A 20,064-nucleotide genomic window follows, 5' to 3' on the forward strand; every position below is an offset into this window, starting at 1 on the left:
AGGCTCAATGCTGATGGGATACTGGATACTTCTGCGTGCTGAGACTAAGAACTTGGGGAGGCATAGATTCAAATTGAGGAAAGACAGTTGCAGAATAGATGTGCCTTTAGCCAGCGGGTGTTTGATAGTTGGAACAAACTTTCATCTGTTGTAGTGGAAGTTGATAGCTTAAATAAATTTAAGGCTGAACTAGCCAAAGATTTGGAGTGACCGAATGGGTGAAATAGGAAGGTTATTTTTTCATTTATTTAATTATTATTATTATTTTTTTTGGCTGATGCTGTATAAACTTGCTTTCTTGCATCACCTCAACTAATGCTAAAATCTCACCATTTGAGTTGCTGGTCTTTGGACCCTTTCGAGAAGCCCAGTGTCTTTTCAGTTTAGCTCTCCATACTTGAACACAGTATTCCAAATGTTTTAATGTTGCTATTCCCCAAGTGTAAGACCTTGCATTTAGCAGCATTAAAACATAGTTGCCACCTCTCTTATCATCTTTTAAATATCTTCAAGTCATGATGAAGGAGTACTATTTGTAATAATCATTAATGACTGCCAATCTTTACATCGTCTGCAAAATTTGACATCATGCCTTCTATCCCTTCAGTGATCTCATTTATGAAGATGAGAAACAAGTGGTCCAAGAACCGATCCTTGAGGAACCCCAATCCTGACATTACACCAATCGAAAAGATTTTGGTATATTGGTATTGTTTTTGGATAACCTTTGGAATATCCAAAAAGGTTAATGGATATTCCAAAGAATATCCATTAACCTTTTTGACCTGAAGCCACACAGCAATCCATCTTAGAATCTTATCAGTAATCCCAGCCTGTTCAAGGTTATACAGACCTCTCATGAGTGGCTGAGTTAAATGCTTTGCTAAAATCCAAATAAACTATATCGAGGTGATTCCCTAAATCCAGGTAGTAGCTGTGTCAAAATAGCTTACTAATTTAGTTAAACATGATTTACCCTTAACAAAGCCGTCTTGTGTGTCCTTAAGAATGCCATATCTATCTAAATGTCCCTGGATTGCACTCGCACACTACCTGTAAGATTTTTGCTACCATTGAAGTCAGACTAACTGGAACCGCTTTTATGTATTGGCAATACATTGGCACTTCTTCAATCCAAAGGAATCTCCCGAGTCCAAAAATGCTTTCATAATTAACCTCAGTGGTTCACAATATGCTCTCCCTCAAAACTGGAGTATATGCCATCAACTCAGAGAGCTTTACTGGCCTTTATGCTCAAAAGTTTTTCTAATAAATAATCATCTGTTATTATGAAATCACTAATTTAATATGGCTCAGCCTCACTTGCACATCCTCTTCTCAACATAAAGGGTCTTTCATCAGTAAAGACAGGTGCAAAGTACCTGTTCAATTTATCCACAACGTCAGCTGGATTGTTTAAGACTAATCTGATTCGCTTTTTTTGTTCTTGTACTCACATACAAGAAAAATTCCTTGTCCCCATTCTTTGCTCTCTTAGTCAATGCTTTCCTCATACACAGCCTTGGTTTCCCTGGCTTTATTTATTGTACTATTCAAGTTCAGTTTATGTATAACTGTCTCTGGTGGCAGCCAGACTGATGTCCATTTCCAACTATAATCGTGTATCCAAATGGAACATCCAAAAAAAAAAAAAAAAAAAAAAAAAAAAAAATTAGTACGAAGACCTCTTATCCAGCAGGCACCACCAGGGCAACTGCATCCTGGGGTCCATCCCCGGCACGTTGCAGTTGTAAATAGCACAAAAATCCCACACGCAACGGCAGTAGTGGAGATGATGGGTGCCGGCATCTCCCCAAACCCAGGAGCCAGCAAAAAAAAAAACCTAAAAATTCTCTTTAACCAGCCTGCAAGGAACAATCTCTCATCAGTAAATTCTACTGATGCCAGAAAACAAAGCAAAACTAATAAAATAATTTCCCTTTACAAGCCCACCAAAGTAAAAACAGTCACGAAGCACAATCCCACATCAGCAATATTTAACTGATGCCAGCAAAAAAAAAAAAAAAAAAAAGTATAATCATACTAAAAACCTAATGTACACTAATAAAAATAGATAGCTGCTTCCTTTAAGAAATAGGCTCCTATAAAATTCCTGTAATAGCTTAAAACATTTTCCATCACTGAACCATTCTCTTTCAGTTTCCCTATGCAGTGTAGGCAAGCTAGTTCTTAATTTATTTCTAAATTCTTCATAAATTGGGCAGTCACACAAAATATGATCTCAAGTCTCATTGAACCTACAGGAGCACAAGGGATCTGTTTCCAGACCTAGATCACATAGCTTAGATTAATGAGCCATGTCCTGTTAGTTGGGTAAAACCACTGTCTTCTTACCCTTATTAAACTTACTTTTGGAATAAATAGCCTAGTAACATCCAGTATTACTTGTACTCCAATGGTTCTGTCATATTTCATTTAAACTTTAACCATATATTCTTTTCCTCCCTACCAAAATGTCATTAGTAACACCCAAAAATGGCATCTGAGTGCTCTAAATACTATACTGGAACCTCCCCGACTTACTTATTACTCGACTTACGGAAATTCAACCTTAAATTAAGTTTTTGCAGGCTGGTGCAAACTTAAAAAAAAATTGCGGAAACGTATTTTGAATCTCATAGGAATAAATGGAGGTATCGTGAAAATATTGTAATGTGAACACAATAACATTATTTTTTTTTTTTGTAATTCATTCCAAGCCCTTGGAAGTTGAAAATTTCACTATATAACTAAGCTCTCTCTAAAAGGCCATTTTTAAAATGGAAATTGCACTACACTTTCATCGTTATCATATGTTCCCGTTATAAGAATCAATTTTGAACGCCTTTGTGATATTTTTCTAAAGGACATTTCTGGAGGTCACAACCAAAAAAACAATATGCACTTTTCGGTTAACTGGGCTTTTCTGTTAGTGCATCTAATTATAAATGGGTAGTAAACTCGATCTTATTGCATTTGCAATAATACCGATAACTGCAATTGTGCGAGTTTTTATGCTATTATGGTGAAATGTGTTCCCCTTCACTGAAATCTTCAATCATATAAAAAAACAAATTTTCAGAATCTCTTCATTCCTATTTACTTATTACAATGGTAAAGGGAAAGTGCAAGTGGTGGCAGTGCCAGGAAACAAAACAAAATTGATTTAGAAATGAAGATGAAAATGATTAAGAAGTACAAAGCAGGACAAAGTTTGTCATCTATTGCAAGGGAATTAGGTCTCGCTGCTTCAATGGTGAATACTATAAAGGACAGTTCATGTATAAAAGAACATGTCAAAAGATCAACAACGATGATCACAAAACAGCACTCAAGTGCTATATCAAAGATGGAAAATCATCAGATTCAAAAGCAAGCACCCCATGAGTCTAATGACCATTCAAGCAAAACCAACAAGTATTTATAAAGATATTAAGGATAAGTATGGCAAACTCCAACCCAAGTTCGTGACAAGCAATGGGTGGTTTAATAGGTTCAAGCAGCATGCTGGTTCCCACAACGCTAAAGTCGTTAGTGCCAATTCTGCAATATGTTGGAAAAAATTATTGATGAAGGCAGCTATTCACAACACAGCAAATTTTTAACATTGACGAGATTGCTCTCTATTGGAAAAAAATGCCGGGTCGAACATAGATTGCCAAAGAGGAAAAGACAATGCCAGGTTTAAAGGCGTCAAAAGATAGGGCCATGCTCTTGCTTGGGGCTAATGCAGTGGGAGATTACAGATTAAAACCACTGCTTGTGTACCATTCTGAAAATCCTCATGCATTTAAGGGCATCAATAAAGCCACCCTACCCGTGCATTTCCTATCGAACCAGAGAGCAGGGATAACAATATCTCTCCTTGAGGATTGGTTTAAATGCTGCTTCATTCCCGAGGTTGAAAAATATTGTAAAGACAACGACATTCCTTTCAAGATTTTGCTTCTATTAGATAATGCTCCAGGGCATCCTATGCATCAAGATTTCAATTCGAATGTGAGAGTCATATTTCTATCACCAAACATGACTTCATTCATCCAACCTATGGATCAGGGTGTTATTTCGAATTTAAAAGCATATTATTTATGCACAACATTTGCTCAGGCATTGTCTGCAGTAGATGATGAGAAAAATTTTACTTTAAGAGACTTTTGGAAATCTTACAATATTTACTACACCATCTTAAACATTAATAAGGCCTGGGCGGAAATTACTAAAGTTGTTTAAATGGCGCATGAAAGAAAATATGCCTACGGCACATAAAAGACTTCGAAGGATTTGAAAAAGACAAATCATATGAAGAAGTTACAGATCAGATTGTAAAGGTTGAAAAGCTACTTTAGTTGGAGGTTCATTCCAAAGACGTGGAGGAGTTAGAGGAAGAAGAGAAGGAATTATGTAACAAAGAACTTATTGACTTGCAGGCAGCGATAGTGAAAAAAGAAAATGCTGACGAAGCTCAAGATGAACCAAATGAGGAACCAAGACGCTTAACCACCAGAGAGATGGCAATGGCAAGGTTTGAGAAGATGGATCCTGACAGTGAACGATTTTTAAAAGTTAACACAGGGGTGAATGATATGCTTGCTTGCTACAAAGAAATCTACAATGAAAAGGAAAAAGCCACTGTCCAGTCATTCATTAATGTGTTCTTTCGTAAGGTTGAGCAGCGTCCCCTTCTAAATCTCCAGTCAACCTCCACAGTGGTGTACTTATCAGCTGAAGACGTCGATTCTGGCAACGATGCTTGAGAGGTAAAACTTACTGACATTATGCCTGTCTCTTCTCTTGTTTTATAATTTTGAATTTTTTTTAAAATTGCACACTTTTGTAATTCTATTTACATGTTCGTCAAACATTTCTTTTTTGATTCAATCAATTCAGCGAGGCTTCTGGGAGAGAAACACCAGTAAACACTGACTTGACTTCAAAGCTTATCAGCATATCTTCATCTTGAAAAATATGGTTGTCAGATTGCATTGAAATCAGGAGTTTTACAGGCAAAGTATTAGAGTAAATGGCAGAAGAAAGCATCCTCCACAAGTGGCTAGGGAGGCCAATTTCAATAACTCAATCAAATGTGACTAAGTTGCATCTTGGGAGCCACTCTACTTAAAATCAACCTGGGGAAGATCCTATTTGTGGGCCTTCATATTGCAAAGATGAGGAGCTCCAAATTTCTGAAATTCAACCTTTTGAATGCAGTTTTGATTTTAGTGATTAGTAGTGAAAAATTTATTTTTTCTCTTTTCGATGACGCAAGCTTATATGGCATCAGCATTAATAAAAAAAAAAAAAAACCACCACCATATCTGTACTCTACTTTTATTTGCATTTTCTTTTCCTTCAGGTTAATCTATTTTTGTAGTACTTTATATACCTCCATATCTAATATAACAAAGCCATCACCACTGTGCAGTTTTACTGAGGTGCAATTTGTCTTTATAACATCACCAGGAATGACTATTTTATCATCAGAAGTGGTAATTCTGGTACTTAACACTCCCCACAAAGATTTAAAATCTAGACTCTCATATCTTTGAATGCAGAGCTGGGATTACAGGAACTTAACCAAACAGGCCCTTAATTCTGTATGAGCTAATACTAATTCAAGAGAACTGGCATAATGCCACTAATCTTCCAGACAGTACCCCGCCCCCACAGCTGAAAATGTAAACCCAGAGACTGAGGAAATGGGTCTTCCAGAACCCATGGAGTCCCCAACCTTAAAGAGGCAAGATTATTTTAGAATAAACTTATTCCCAATCTCCGTTGCACACCTCTCACTTACAATGAAATTAAGGTCTGTCAAAAAAGGAGTACAATTTGACCATGTATCTTAAAATTAACCATATTAGTTAGAGGTATTTTCATATTTGGGCATTTTGGTTAAAAATACTGAAAATGCTAGAACCTGGGAAGCACTTACATTAGATTCAATCTAGTACTTTTCATAAATTCAACAAGTCACTCCTTCAATACTGCCAAACTCAGCAAGAACTTCTCATTTTCAGAAAAAAATAAAATTACACATCAGCAGAGCTGATAAGGGTAATTTGGTATTACAAAGCCCACTATGGTGGCTTTGTAATATTATATAAGGAGGAAAGGTATACAAAGTGGAGATTATGCACCTTCTCAGTAATCTCTCCCACTATGGCCCTCTCAATAAAGATCTCACAAAACATTAGCAAAAAAAAAAAAAAAAAAAAAAAAAAAAGCAGATTTTGAAGAAACTTCTCATTGAAAACGAAATCAATGAACTTGCAACAATTTGGAATCCTTAAGATCTTTGCCAATATTAATAGTAGTGGCATGTGATGCAAGAAAGCAAGTGCATGAGCTTATGCAGCATCAGCCAAAAAAAAAAAAATAATAAATACCATACCATTCCCTACAAATGCCTGTCCAGTTCCTCCTTAAATTTATTCAACCTATCAACTTCCACAACAGATGGAAGTTTGTTCCAGCAATTAATCACCCGCCGGCTAAAGGCAAATTTCCACACATCTATTCTACATCTGTCCTTTCTTAATTTGAATTTATGTCCCCTTAGGTTCGTAATCTGAACAACTGGAAGGATCCCATCAGAATTCAGCGTGCTCAACCTATTCAAGGCCTTATACACTACACCTCAATCAGATCACCGCGCAGGTGCCTAGTCTCCAACCACTGCAATTTGCAGAACTTAAGCCTCTCTTGGTAAGAGGATCCCTTCATTCCCCTTCTCTGTACACGTTCAAGTAAATCTACATCCCTCCTAAAATGAGGCCTCCAGACCTGTACGCAGTACTCAAGGCGTGGCCTGACCATTGCCTTATACAGAGGGACAATCACCTCCTTCTCCCTGCTAGCAAAATCCCTATATATCATTGACAAAACCCGATGACCTGCCCTGGCATCCTGTCTGCATTGCTCAGAAAACCTCATATCTGACTGCACAATTACGCCCAGGTCTTTTTCATTTTCTACCACCTTAAGTGTAGTACCACACAGTTGGCACGTTTCTCTGGGGTTACTTCTACCCATATGCAGTACTTTGCATTTGTCAAGGTTAAACTTCAGTTGCCACTTCTTAGCCCATTTGATCAAAAATTTTTTAGATCCTGTTGCAGTAGTACACTGCCATTACTGTCATTAACAACCCTGCCAAACTTTGTATCATCTGCAAACTTCAACATTAAGCCTGATATACCTTCATCAATATCATTGATAAATATACAAAACAACAGTGGCCCCAACACCGAACCCTGTGGGACTCCACTAATAACACTAGTCCACAAAGAGCAGCACCCTTTGATTACCACCCTCTGTCTTCTCCCACTTAACCATCCTTTTATCCATTGTAGCAACTTACCCTTAATACCATTCTGCTCCAATTTGTACAATAGACTTCCATGTGCAACAGTGTCAAAAGCTTTCCTGAAATCCAAATATATGATATCAAAATTATTTTTTGCATCGAGTTCCTTTGTAACCACATCATAATATCCTATCAAATTTGTCAGACAACACTTTCCTTAACAAACCCATGCTGTGTCTGAATTATTGCTGCAGTCTTGTCTAGATGATCCTGCAATGCATCTTTAACCAGTGACTCCATTATTTTACCCGGAACAGAAGTTAAACTAACTGGTCTGTAATTACTCGTGTCACCCTTTGTGAATTGGGGATACATTTGCACATCTCCAGTCCGTGGGAACCTCCCCTAAGTCCAATGATGCTCTCATAATTATGGCTAAGGGTTTACTTAGTTGATTTGCCATCTCCTTTAATATAACTGGATAGATCCCATCCACCCCAGGTGCTTTTCTTATGTTTAACTTCAACAATTTCTCCTCCACTGTGCTCTCAGTTATTACAAAATCATTAAGCATCCTGCTACAATTTGATAACCTTCTGCCATTTTCAAACCTTAATTCCTCATGTGTGAATGTAGATGCAAAATACTCATTCGGTTTGTTTGCTATGTGAGCAGGATCATCAACAGTCGAACCATCGATGTCAAGTGGACCAATCAGATTCATCCCCTTCCTTTTAGAGTTTATATAAGTAAAGAAATCCTTGCTGTTTTTCTTAGCATCTTTTGCCAAGGATTTTCTTAGCATCTTTTGCCTTCGCCTGCCTAACCTCTTTTGTGACCTGATTACAGACTAGCTTATATCTGCCATAGGCTTCTGAGTTGCTTGATAATTTATATGCATCCCATGCATTTTTCTTCTCTGTCACGAGTCTCATTAGTTCATTTGATAACCATTTAGGCCTAAACCTTGAACAATATTTCTTAATAGGTATGAAGCCCATCAAGCTCTCAGCTGCCCACATCAACGCCAGAGCTTGCACTTGGTCATCAGGCAACACAGGGGCAGCCCCCTAGGCAGAATGCACTGGTCCCACAGGAACTAGTAGTTGTTGGTGACTCTATTGTCAGGGAAACGGGGAACATGCTTTGTAAAAAGGATAGGTGGAATAGGACCAGGGTATGTCTGCCAGGGGCAAAGGTTGATGACGTTGTAGAGCGGATATCATCTTTTAAGGGCACAAAAGGTGATATAGTTGTACACGTTGGCACTAATGATATTAAGAGTAGGAGACCGGCGGAATTACTTAGCAAGTACAGGTCACTGTTGAAAAAAAGCCGTGAATTAGGGTTGAACTTGAAAGTGTCTGCAATTCTGCCCAGACACGATAGGAGGGAGTATATGATGAGAGCCTTGTCGATCAATTCGGCCCTGGAGGGATTGTGCAAGGCTGAAGGGGTAGAATTTTTTTCAGCCTGGACTGTACTTGTTAACAGGAGAGATTGCTTCTACAGGGATGGGATACACTTAAATAGAAAGGGTGCAAGAATTTTTGCTAATGCTGTCGAGGCAGTGTTAGGTGGGTCGGAAAACTGCTAGTTGGGGGGGATACAAGGACTAATAGATTAACAGTAGCCACTGGCAGAGGTGGAAGTGATTCTTGCACTGCTTCTATTCAAATGAGCAGAAGTCTGAAAAACAAGATGCAGGATATTTCAGAGACTGCTGGGAGTCATTGCGGTACAAGTAAACACATGGGTTGTGTTAGGGTAGCTAAGAATAGAAACAGGTGCATGTATACCTGCGTGTACACCAATGCTAGGAGTTTGGTAAATAAATTTGATGAATTTGAGGTATTGCTCAAAACATCAAGGGCAGATATTGTTGGGATATCAGAGACGTGGTGTCACACAGATATAAGTAATGCGGAACTGGAATTTGGGGAATACAATGTGTATAGAAAGGATAGACAGGACAGGAGGGGAGGAGGGGTTATGCTATTAATTAAGAAACAAAGTCAAAGGAAGTGAAGCCAGTTGACATCGATGGACAGGGCAGTGTCGAGTCAGTTTGGTGTGACATAAGCATAGGGAAATCAAAATTGAGAGTAGGAGTGTGCTATAGGCCTAATGACTCTGATGAGTATAATAATATATTGTACAGGGAAATAGAGTGGGCCAGTAAATCAGAGAGTCTTATAATGGGGGATTTTAATTTCCCAGATATTGACTGGAATTTGTGGGTTGGTCACTCGCACACTAGCAAGGCTTTTGTGGATTTATTGGATGATTGTTTTCTACATCAGCATGTTCGTGAGGCAACAAGAGGGAGCAATACTCTTGATCTGATTATCAGTAGTGATTCTTCATGCATTAAGAACCTGCAGATAAATGAACCACTAGGTGGCAGTGATCACAGTGTGTTGAAGTGGGATTTACTCAAGGAGGTAACTGCCATCAGAGGTAAAGGGAAGGGTTTTTGTTTTCGTAAAGGCGACTATGATGGTCTGAGACAGTATTTAAATTCTATACAGTGGGACCAAATGATGATGTTACCAACAGCAAACTCAAAATGGGAAGCATTCAAGGAACTAATCTTGGTGGCTACCAGGCTTTACATACCAACTAAGAAATATTGTTCAAGGTTTAGGCCTAAATGGTTGTCAGATGGACTAATGAGACATGTGGCAGAGAAGAAAAATGCATGGGATACATACAAATTAATGGGTGACATGGAAGCCTATGATAGATATAAGTTGGTCTGTAACCAAGTCACAAAGGAGATTAGGCAGGCAAAGGCAGACTACGAAAAATCCTTGGCAAAGGATGCAAAGAAAAACAGAAAGGAGTTCTTTACATACTTGAACTCGAGAAGGAAAGGGATGAATCAGATTGGTCCACTGGATATTGATGGTTCAACAGTTGAGGATCCTGCTCAGGTGGCTAACAATCTAAACGAGTATTTTGCATCTACATTCACGCATGAGGAGTTATTCAGGAAGGAGAATGATGTAGGTAAAGTAAACATTGGCAGTGAGCTGGATGATTTTGTAATAACTGAGAGGAAAGTGGAGGAGAGATTGTTGAGGATAAACATAAAAAAGGCACCTGGGGTGGATGGGATCTATCCAGTTATATTAAAGGAGGCAGCAAAGGAAGTATGCAAACCCCTAGCCATAATTATGAGAGCTTCTTTGGACTCAGGGGAGGTACCCATAGACTGGAGATGTGCAAATGTAACCCCAATTCACAAAGGAGGATCAAAGGCTGACACAAGTAATTATAGACCTGTTAGTTTAACTTCTGTTCCAGGTAAATTAATGGAGGCATTGGTTAAAGAAGCACTGCAGGATCATCTAGACAAGAATTCAGTTATAGCTCAGACGCAGCATGGTTTTGTTAAGGGCAGGTCTTGCCTGACCAATTTGATTGGATACTATGATGTAGTCACAAAAGAACTGGATGCAGGGAATAACTTTGATATTATATATTTGGATCTTAGAAAGGCTTTTGATACTGTTGCACATGGAAGACTGCTGCACAAATTGGAGCAGTGTGGCATTGGAGGCAAATTGCTGCTATGGATAAGGGTATGGTTGAGTGGCAGAAGACAGAGAGTGGTAATCAATGGACACTGCTCAACGTGGACTAATGTTATTAGTGGAGTTCCTCAAGGTTCAGTGTTGGGTCCATTGTTGTTTTCGGTGTTTATGAATGATATTGATGATGGGATATCAAGTTTAATGTCTAAGTTTGCAGATGATACAAAGGTTGGCAGGGTCGTTAAGGACACTACTGACGCTATGCTGCTGCAACAGGATCTGGAAAGGTTGAACAGATGGGCTGAGAGGTGGCAAATGAAGTTTAACATTGACAAATGTAAAGTACTACATATGGGTAACAGTAACCCCAGAGCAATGTATCAACTCTGCGGTACTACACTGACAGTGGTGGAGAATGAAAAGGACCTGGGGGTAATTGTGCAGGCAGATATGAAGTTCTCTGAGCAGTGCAGACGAGCTGCAAGAGTAGCTCATGGTGTCTTGTCAATGATATACAGGAATTTTTCTAGCAGGGATAAGGAGGTGATTATTCCCTTGTATAAGGCAATGGTTAGGCCACATCTTCAGTACTGTATACAGGTCTGGAGGCCTCATTCAAGAAGGATGTAGAGCTGCTGGAACGGGTACAGAGAAGGGCAACAAGATTAGTAAATGGAACAAAGGGTTGCTCTTACGAAGAAAGGCTTAAGTTTTGCAAATTACAGTCTGGAGACTAGGCACCGGCGAGGTGATCTGATAGAGGTGTATAAGGCTTTGAATGGTTTGAGCATGCTCAATGCCAATGGGATTCTTCATCTTTCTCAGAATAATCACCTCAGAGGGCATAAATTCAAATTGAGGAAGGACGGATGTCGGATAGATGTGCGGAAATTTGCCTTTGGCCAGCAGGTGGTTGGTTGGTGGAACCGACTTCCATCACTTGTTGTTGAAGTTGATAGCCTAAACAAATTTAAAGCTCAACTGGACAGGTATTTCGAACGAACGGAGGGGTGAAATGGGAGAGGGTTTTTTTTTTTTTTTTTTTTTGGCTGATGCTGAATAAGCTTGCTTTCTTGCATCATATGCCTCTACTAATGCTAATAATGCTAATGCTAATTAATTCCTTGAATGCTTCCCACTTAGAATTTACTGTTGGTAACATTGTCAGTTGATCTCACTGTACAGAATTTAAAAACTGTCGGAAACCACTGTACTCACCCTTACGGAAGCAAAAACCCTTTCCTTTACCCCTGATGGTAATTAAATCTTTAAGTAAATCCCACATCAGTACACTGTGATCACTGCCACCTAGTGGTTCCTTTATCTGCAAATTCTTAATACACGAATGATCACTGCTGATAACCAGATCAAGAGTATTACTTTCTCTGGTTGCCTCTCGAACATGCTGCTGCAGAAAACAATCTAATTTTTTTTTTTGATTTTGGTAGTCGTTGGCGCATCGGCTTCTGTGGCCATATTGCACCTCCCAAGGTTTTTGCAGTACTTTGATCCAAGCCCGAGGCGGGAATCGAACCTGCGACCTTTGGGTTGCCGGACAGGTACTTTACCCACTCGGCTAGCCCGGTCGGCTTCACAATCATCTAATAAATCCACAAAAGTCTGACTAGTGTATGTGACCAACCCACAAGTTCCAGTGTTAATGAAATCAAACAACTTCAATATTAAATCATTGGAAACACTCAATGGGGGTGGCAGAAGTAGTAGCCTTCTCAGGTGGGTCGGAAAACTGATAGCTTGGGGAGATACAAGGACTAATAGATTAACAGTAGCCGTAGGCAGAGGTGAAGGTGATTCTTGCACAACGTCTATTAGAATAAGTGGCGACTTGGAGTGAGAGGTGTTGGGGGTTTCAGGGACGGATGGCAGTCATCCTGAAATAGGTGGGTATATGGGATGTGTTAGGGTAACTAGGAATAGGAATAGGAGCATGTATAGAAAATAAATTTGATGAATTTGAAGTGTTGGTCAAGACATCAAAGGCGGATATTGTTGGGATAGCAGAGACGTGGTGTCACACAGATATAAGGAATGCTGAACTGGAATTTGGGGAGTACAATTTGTACAGACAGGATAGAAAGGGAGGAGGTGTTATGCTGTTAATTAAGAAAAACAAAATCAAAAGAAGTGCATCCAGTTGATATAGATGAACAGTGCACTGTTGAGTCAGTTTGGTGTGACATAAGCACTGCAAAAATCTGGGAATTTAAAATCCCCCATTATAAGACATTCCGGTTTACTAGCCCACTATTTCTTTGTACAATTGTTCATTGTACTCATTCAAGTCATTAGGCCTATAACACTCCTACTCTTATTTTTGCTTTTGCAGTGCTTATGTCACACCAAACTGACTCAACAGTGCACTGTTCATCTATATCAACTGGATGCACTTCTTTTGATTTTATGTTTTTCTTAATTAACAGCATAACACCTCCTCCCTTTCTATCCTGTCTGTACAAATTGTACTCCCCAAATTCCAGTTCAGCATTCCTTATATCTGTGTGACACCACGTCTCTGCTATCCCAACAATATCCGCCTTTGATGTCTTGACCAACACTTCAAATTCATCAAATTTATTTTCTATACATGCTCCTATTCCTATTCCTAGTTACCCTAACACATCCCATATACCCACCTATTTCAGGATGACTGCCATCCGTCCCTGAAACCCCCAACACCTCTCACTCCAAGTCGCCACTTATTCTAATAGACGTTGTGCAAGAATCACCTTCACCTCTGCCTACGGCTACTGTTAATCTATTAGTCCTTGTATCTCCCCAAGCTATCAGTTTTCCGACCCACCTGAGAAGGCTACTACTTCTGCCACCCCCATTGAGTGTTTCCAATGATTTAATATTGAAGTTGTTTGATTTCATTAACACAAACAAACAACTTCAATATCAAATCCAAGATGATTATATACTGATAAGCTTTAATATTAGGTCAAAGCTTACTCTCTCCCAGAAGCCATCAATTTCCTTTCACCAGTAAAATGATACTGCCTGTCACAACTGTTCCCCCCAAATTCCTAGAAATTAATGACATAGCTCTGGACTGGACAAGCCTATTTTTCCTTTAATGAAGTCAAAAAAAGAGGCAGGCTTAAACACAGAGAACCCCACTTTCTAGTTTTCAGCAAAGTACAACCCCAGGGGCTCACATCTGGTGAGTATGGGCTTGGCAAACCCAGGATCCTGAACTGGATATCATCATTCTTCTCTTCTTGGCGATTCCTTTCTGCTTCTCTCTCTCTCTCTCTCTCTCTCTCTCTCTCTCTCTCTCTCTCTCTCTCTCTCTCTCTCTCTCTCTCTCTCAGGGTAACTGTTTTTTTTTTTTTGGCTGGTGCAGCATAAGCCTCAGGCTTCCTTGCACCATATGGCTAATAATAATACATAGAAGATTTAGAACATTTAGGGATTGATTACCCGCCCAAAAAAAATAGTTGATTTGCGAAAGATTTATCTAATTTGGAGCCATAGTGAAGAATTTAATACCGTCTGTAATTATATTAATTACCCCTAGATGAATATTAAATTTGCAATAGAGGGATAAAACGAAACTATTTCTAGAGGTCAATGTCTGCACCAACAACACGCTCAGTCCTTTGTCTTCAGAAAACCTGAGAATTTACAATTAAACCTACATAACCAACAACATCAGATACATGCTGAAACACAATCAATACCCTGCAAACCTGATTAACTATTAAGAGAACTACAGAATTTTTACACCCTCTTCCTCCTCAGTACATAGACTACCTCAAGACAGTCTCTCTACAAATTGGCAAAGAAGCATTGTGTTAACATTTGGTTTAAATGGAACAGAAATCTATAACAAATATTTACAACCAAACACAGATGAGAAGTTGGACTGATGAATACATTCAACCCATAAAATGTGTGGAACGTCACCCAAAGCAATGACACCCATTACAGAATCTCTGAGGACCAAGTTTTCTTCAACTGAGATTCAGAAGCACTAAATAGTACACACCAGCAAACTCCTTGAAGCATTCCACATCCAAAACAATTACTAAGAAACAGTAAATAGAAACACTGGCAGAGTTCTCTCCCCCTCCTGCAGCTAATACAAGTTGTTATTTTTGGAGCATTAGCAACTAAGGCCATATTGCTCCGGGGATATGCGGTGGTCATTCCCTGACCTTTCCACATTCTCCGTATTTGGTGGTCACGGGCTCGAACCCCGGTCTAATCAAGAAGTGTGTGCTACACACTGCTGCTCCTGCCCACCTGGCTACGGAGGCGCCCAGCTAATACAAGGAATCCAGCAATAGACACCAAGCCATACAAGAACCAGATAACTCTATACACCACTTTATCATCATCACACAAAAAAGTTTTCATGTTATGGCCACAGCAGAACAACTGTGTGGTACTACACCGAGGGTGTATAAAATGAAAAAGACCTGGAGTAAACTGTGCAGTCAGATATGAAGTTTTCTGAGCAATGCAGACAGGGTGCCAGAGCAGGTCGTGGGGTATTGTCAACAATATACGGAATTTTGCTAGTAGGGGAAAAGGAGGTGATTATCCCTTTGAATAAGGCAATGGTCAGGCCATGTCTTGAGTACTGCATACAGGTCTGGAGGCCATATTTTAGGAAGATGTAGAATTGCTTGAGCATGTACAGAAAAGGGCAGCAAGATTGGTGAGGGGAAAGAAGGGTCCTCTTACCAAGAAAGGCTTAAGTTGTGGAAATTGCAGTGGCTAGAGACTAGGCACCTGCGAGGTGATCTGATTGAGTTGTATAAAGCCTTGAATGGGTTGAGCATGCTGAATTCTGATGGGATTCTTCTGCTTGCTCAGATTACAAAACTGAAAGGGTATAAATTCAAATTGAGGAAAGACAGATGTACGGAAATTTGCCTTTAGCCAGCGGGTAGTTAACTGTTGGAACAAATTTCCATCTGTAGTTGTTGAAGTTGATAGCTTAAATAAATTCAAGGAGGAACTGGACAAACGTTTAGAGGGAATGGATGTGTGAAATTTTTTTTTTTTTGGCCAGTGCCACATAAGCTCATAACGCTTGCTTTCTTGCATCACATGCCTCCATCACTACTACCTGCAACATAATATCATAGCCAGAGAGAAGAATGAATCACTTCCACATCCTCTGACATTTAGCCCAACATGCAGCAAAGGGCCAGATTACCCCTGGGGCAATACTGTATCCAGGTATCATCATAGGAGGGGGGGATGATAACCAGGTTTTTGAGTGTTATTTAGATGGATCTAGGACCAGTTATGCACATGGTTGGGGGGACAAGCTCTTCTGCTCTCCCTGAACACACCCCTGCCTGAGGGGACTCCTAAGCATCCAATTAAGAACAACCTCTTATCTCCTGACTGTCTCAGGAATGCTTCTTTGTCACCTGTTGCTTATAGCTTGGTGCCTGGGAAGGTGTAACGGGAGGATTTGGCATTATTTAGATATCTAAACATTTTTTTACTATTTATTTCGGAATGAATCAACGGTGTTCCCAAAACATTTGGAGTACTATAATATACAGTTATTAATTAACTTGTCTAAATTATGTTGGCAAAAACAGTGCAGCATGTTTCACTTTCAAATTAGTTATTGCTGTATTTATTATTAAAAACTTTACTCTTTCATTCTGAAAAGAAAAAAAAAAAAAGTTTTGATTACCCCATAGGGCATGCAGGGGGGGGCTACAGGCTCAAAAGGGTTAGAAACCACTGGTTTAAAACAAGATTTCATTCTTTTTGAACATAAGACAGTATTTTTATTTTTTTATTTCTGCATGCAACATGGTGCACAAATTGCCACTGAAAAATGTTCTTAATTCCAAGATAGCAAATTTAAATTGGAAGTTGTGCATCTTAATTTCAAATTTTAATTTTTTGTTAACAAGTTTCTACTATATCTCAGTATCAATGATGATAAATTAAGAGACTAAGCAATAAATATTTTGCTGCATGCGAACTTTTTTTTATGTTAAGACAATAATTAATATATTTATTTTTGTAAATTAGTGCTTTTATTTTTTTTAATTTGAGTTATCTGTATAGCAAAGCTCAGGAAATTGTGAAAATCTGCTTATAAACAGATTTTTAAACAAGATACCCATCCTCTACCTCTCAAACTGATTGAGAGGTAGGGGATGGGAATTAAAAAAATACTTGCATACAGCTACATTGTAGTAGCCTATGTACCAAGGCTAAAACAAAAGAAAAAAAATAATAATAATAAGGTTTTTTTTTTTTTTTTTTTCATGCCCCACTAGTGTTCATCAGACATTGTATATATAAAATGAGAGGAGGGAGAGAGAGAAAAAAAAAAAAAAAAATACTGCACTAGGCTACTTCCTATTAATTTTTCTGCCTTATTGTTTCCACTTTTTTGTTATTCTGTTCAACACACACAAGATGAACATTTGAGGAAAAAACTTATTGCAATATATTAAACATTTCTTTACATTCAGTCAGGCAGACTATATAAAATTGGCATTAGTGGAGGCTTATGATGCAAGAAAGCAAGCTTATACAGCATCAGCAAAAAAAAAAAAAAAAAAACCCTTCCCATTTCGCCCCTTCATTCGTTTATTTTAAAAAATGCCAGAAATCCTTAATGCATTAAGAGTAATAAAATAGAAATCTTTGAATTATTTTTTTTCTATTTGAAAGTCTGTTAGTATCTCTACAAATCCAACTATCTTTCAAAATCGCGTCCCCCCCCCAAAATTACTTCAGACTAATTGCATATAAAATTTGTTATATTTAGTAGTTGCTAAATTTATATTAGCAGTTGTTATATTTAGTAGGCATTCATCGAAATTCCCTGTTTCTAATGGCAAATTCATTTTACGCTACCAATGCATTTATTTTCATATGAAAGTTACAATAACAATAGAAATCAATCAGTAAAATTTTGCCCTTACGAAAACAAAGAAACTATTTGTTATAATCAGTTAACTATTGTAATCGAAATACTTAATTTTACCAAAATCAAAATAGCACAAGCAGTTATACATAAATAAATTAAAATAAAAACTTTATAAATTTTTATTTTAAGTTGAACAAAAGTTATTTTTAAAATATTTAGAATCACTGAAATTCAAAGCATGGACTGATGCTTATGAATTGCTATAAGAAGATATAAAATGCTAAGTACAAGTGACTTGGCGGTTACCCGCGACTAAGCTTGGCGGGAAATGCCATAAAAAAAAATAAATAAATAAAATTACATAAAATAAACTTAGTGAAACATTTATTAAATATTATTACCTGACTTGCAGAATTTCTCGCTTCTTTATTTCTTTCATTATCAATTTGCTCATCCTAAACAACAAAAAAAAAAAAAAAAAAGGAAAAGAAAAAAAAGTAAGGAAAAGGTTAAAAGTAATCAAAGGCTACAGCCAACGAACAAGAAGTCCCACAAAAAGAAAAATAGTATGAAATACCTCTGAATCCCATTCCGATTTCCTTTTTCTTCTAAGGATGGCTGGTTGAGGTCTATTATCCACTTTTCTTTCTCGAGGGTGCCATACACTGGAAGAACAGAAGTCGTAATATCACTAGGCAGCCGGAACAAGTTCATCGAACGTGAGAAAGTGAAATAGATCACTGAACGGAGATGAAAACGACTGTAAACGTACGTTATGGTTAAAAAAAAAAAATAAATAAATAAATTACTAACCTACGGTTGGACATCTTTTAACATCTGTGTTTACGTAAAACTTTGGTCTTCTCCTATATATAAAAAAAATATATAATAATAATTGTATAAGCATTTATTTACATATATATTAGTGCCCAGAAACAAAACGAACGACACTTTTGGCGGGACAGTCCTAGATTATTTCTATTAAATTAATAAAAAGGATTACAATTACATAATTTAGCAGTTCAGCGGATCTATTTTAATCATATTGAGTTATGTTTAATTGAAGGAGTGCATAATTAATAAACGTTAATTAAGTTATTTCTGCACGGCACATCAGTGCATCTACATATATTTTATATGGGAAAATTGCTATATAATAGGAAAAATAAATTAAATGGCGTTATGAACATTCTTTTATATTATTATTAAGGAACTTTCGTCCCAAAATTACAACATAATTACACATACTTATTAAACACGCTCAGAGTGACCAAAACTCAGAAACTACTACAATACACATCCTTCCACTCTTACCTCCCGCCTGCTGACTGTCTAAGTTCCCTGCTTGCCAGCTGAGTGAACCGGTGTCGCGCCAAAAGCCAATGCGGTATACGCAGCCTGATTACGCATGCATAGCAACGGATGTCACATCAGCACTGTTAGACTATTTGGCAGTTAGTACATTTTTAAAGTAAAACTGCAACGTAAAAAGTACATTATTAATTAAGAATCTGCAAGTTAAAGAAAGTTACTAATAAAAAGGTGATTACAAACTTTACAGCTGACAATATGCAGTAAGTACGAAATCTCCCCCCTTTTTTTTCTTTCTTTACCTCTAGAGGGGGATAGTTGTTCATACAAAATAAATGCTTTTTTGTTAAATTAACAATTATTGTATATATAGATTTTATTCCAACTACATGATAACTTTTAAAATATAAATATGCAGCCAAAGATTGTTTACTCCTTTTTCGGAGTAAATCTATTCAGAGTAGCAATTAGAAACAGCAGTTGTGCTACTTATTAACGAAAAGAAAGAAAGAAAGGAAGAAAAAAAAATGATATATTTGACTCCTTGTTTTAATTTATATTGATTTTATAAGAATTCCAACAGTATATAAATTAGTGCAAGCAACTTATAGATGTTTTTCATGATTCAAGAATCAAAGCCTCATTCTGCTTTTATGTCTAAGAAAAAATCTCTTTTCTAGTGGTAGTGCGATATGTTTTGATTCCTTATTTTTCGACGGAATAATAACATTTGGAGATATGACGTAGTACCAGTATTTAGTACTTAATGTAATATATTTCTTAAGTCACACACTTAATTTTTCTAACGAGTTAACTTTAGATAACGTTATCTGGTGAACAGCTGTTATACTTGAGCGCCATCTTTTTCCCTCGGGGCATGCGCTTCTCCCGTGTGCGTAATTGGTCAAGGTTCGTCGAAAAGTATTTGGTTGCCTGTATGTAATAATGCGCGAAATTTGAAGGAAGATAATAAATAACAAATTTTTAGGAAATTATAGTAATTGTGGCTTATTGAAGGACCTGAA

General features: G+C 37.8%; 1 protein-coding gene across 1 annotated transcript in view; it reads right to left on the minus strand.

Moving 5' to 3' along the window:
- The window catches only part of LOC150082652 (G1/S-specific cyclin-E1-like), an 87,409-nt gene extending 68,366 nt beyond the window's left edge, over positions 1–19,043 (minus strand). The window contains exons 1-4 of the mRNA XM_090378230.1: positions 18,977–19,043; positions 18,542–18,594; positions 18,306–18,393; positions 18,130–18,183 (exon numbers count right to left, since the gene is read on the minus strand). Of these exons, the coding sequence (XP_090234356.1) occupies positions 18,130–18,183; positions 18,306–18,393; positions 18,542–18,555 (156 nt within the window). The 5' untranslated portion in view covers positions 18,556–18,594; positions 18,977–19,043. The remainder of the gene's footprint in view (positions 1–18,129; positions 18,184–18,305; positions 18,394–18,541; positions 18,595–18,976) is intronic.
- Positions 19,044–20,064: the final 1,021 nt, after the last annotated feature.

The sequence above is a fragment of the Mastigoproctus giganteus genome, chromosome 7 (genome assembly GCF_048544385.1).
Source record: "Mastigoproctus giganteus isolate SK-2022 chromosome 7, ASM4854438v1, whole genome shotgun sequence".
Taxonomy (NCBI): Eukaryota; Metazoa; Arthropoda; class Arachnida; order Uropygi; family Thelyphonidae; genus Mastigoproctus; species Mastigoproctus giganteus.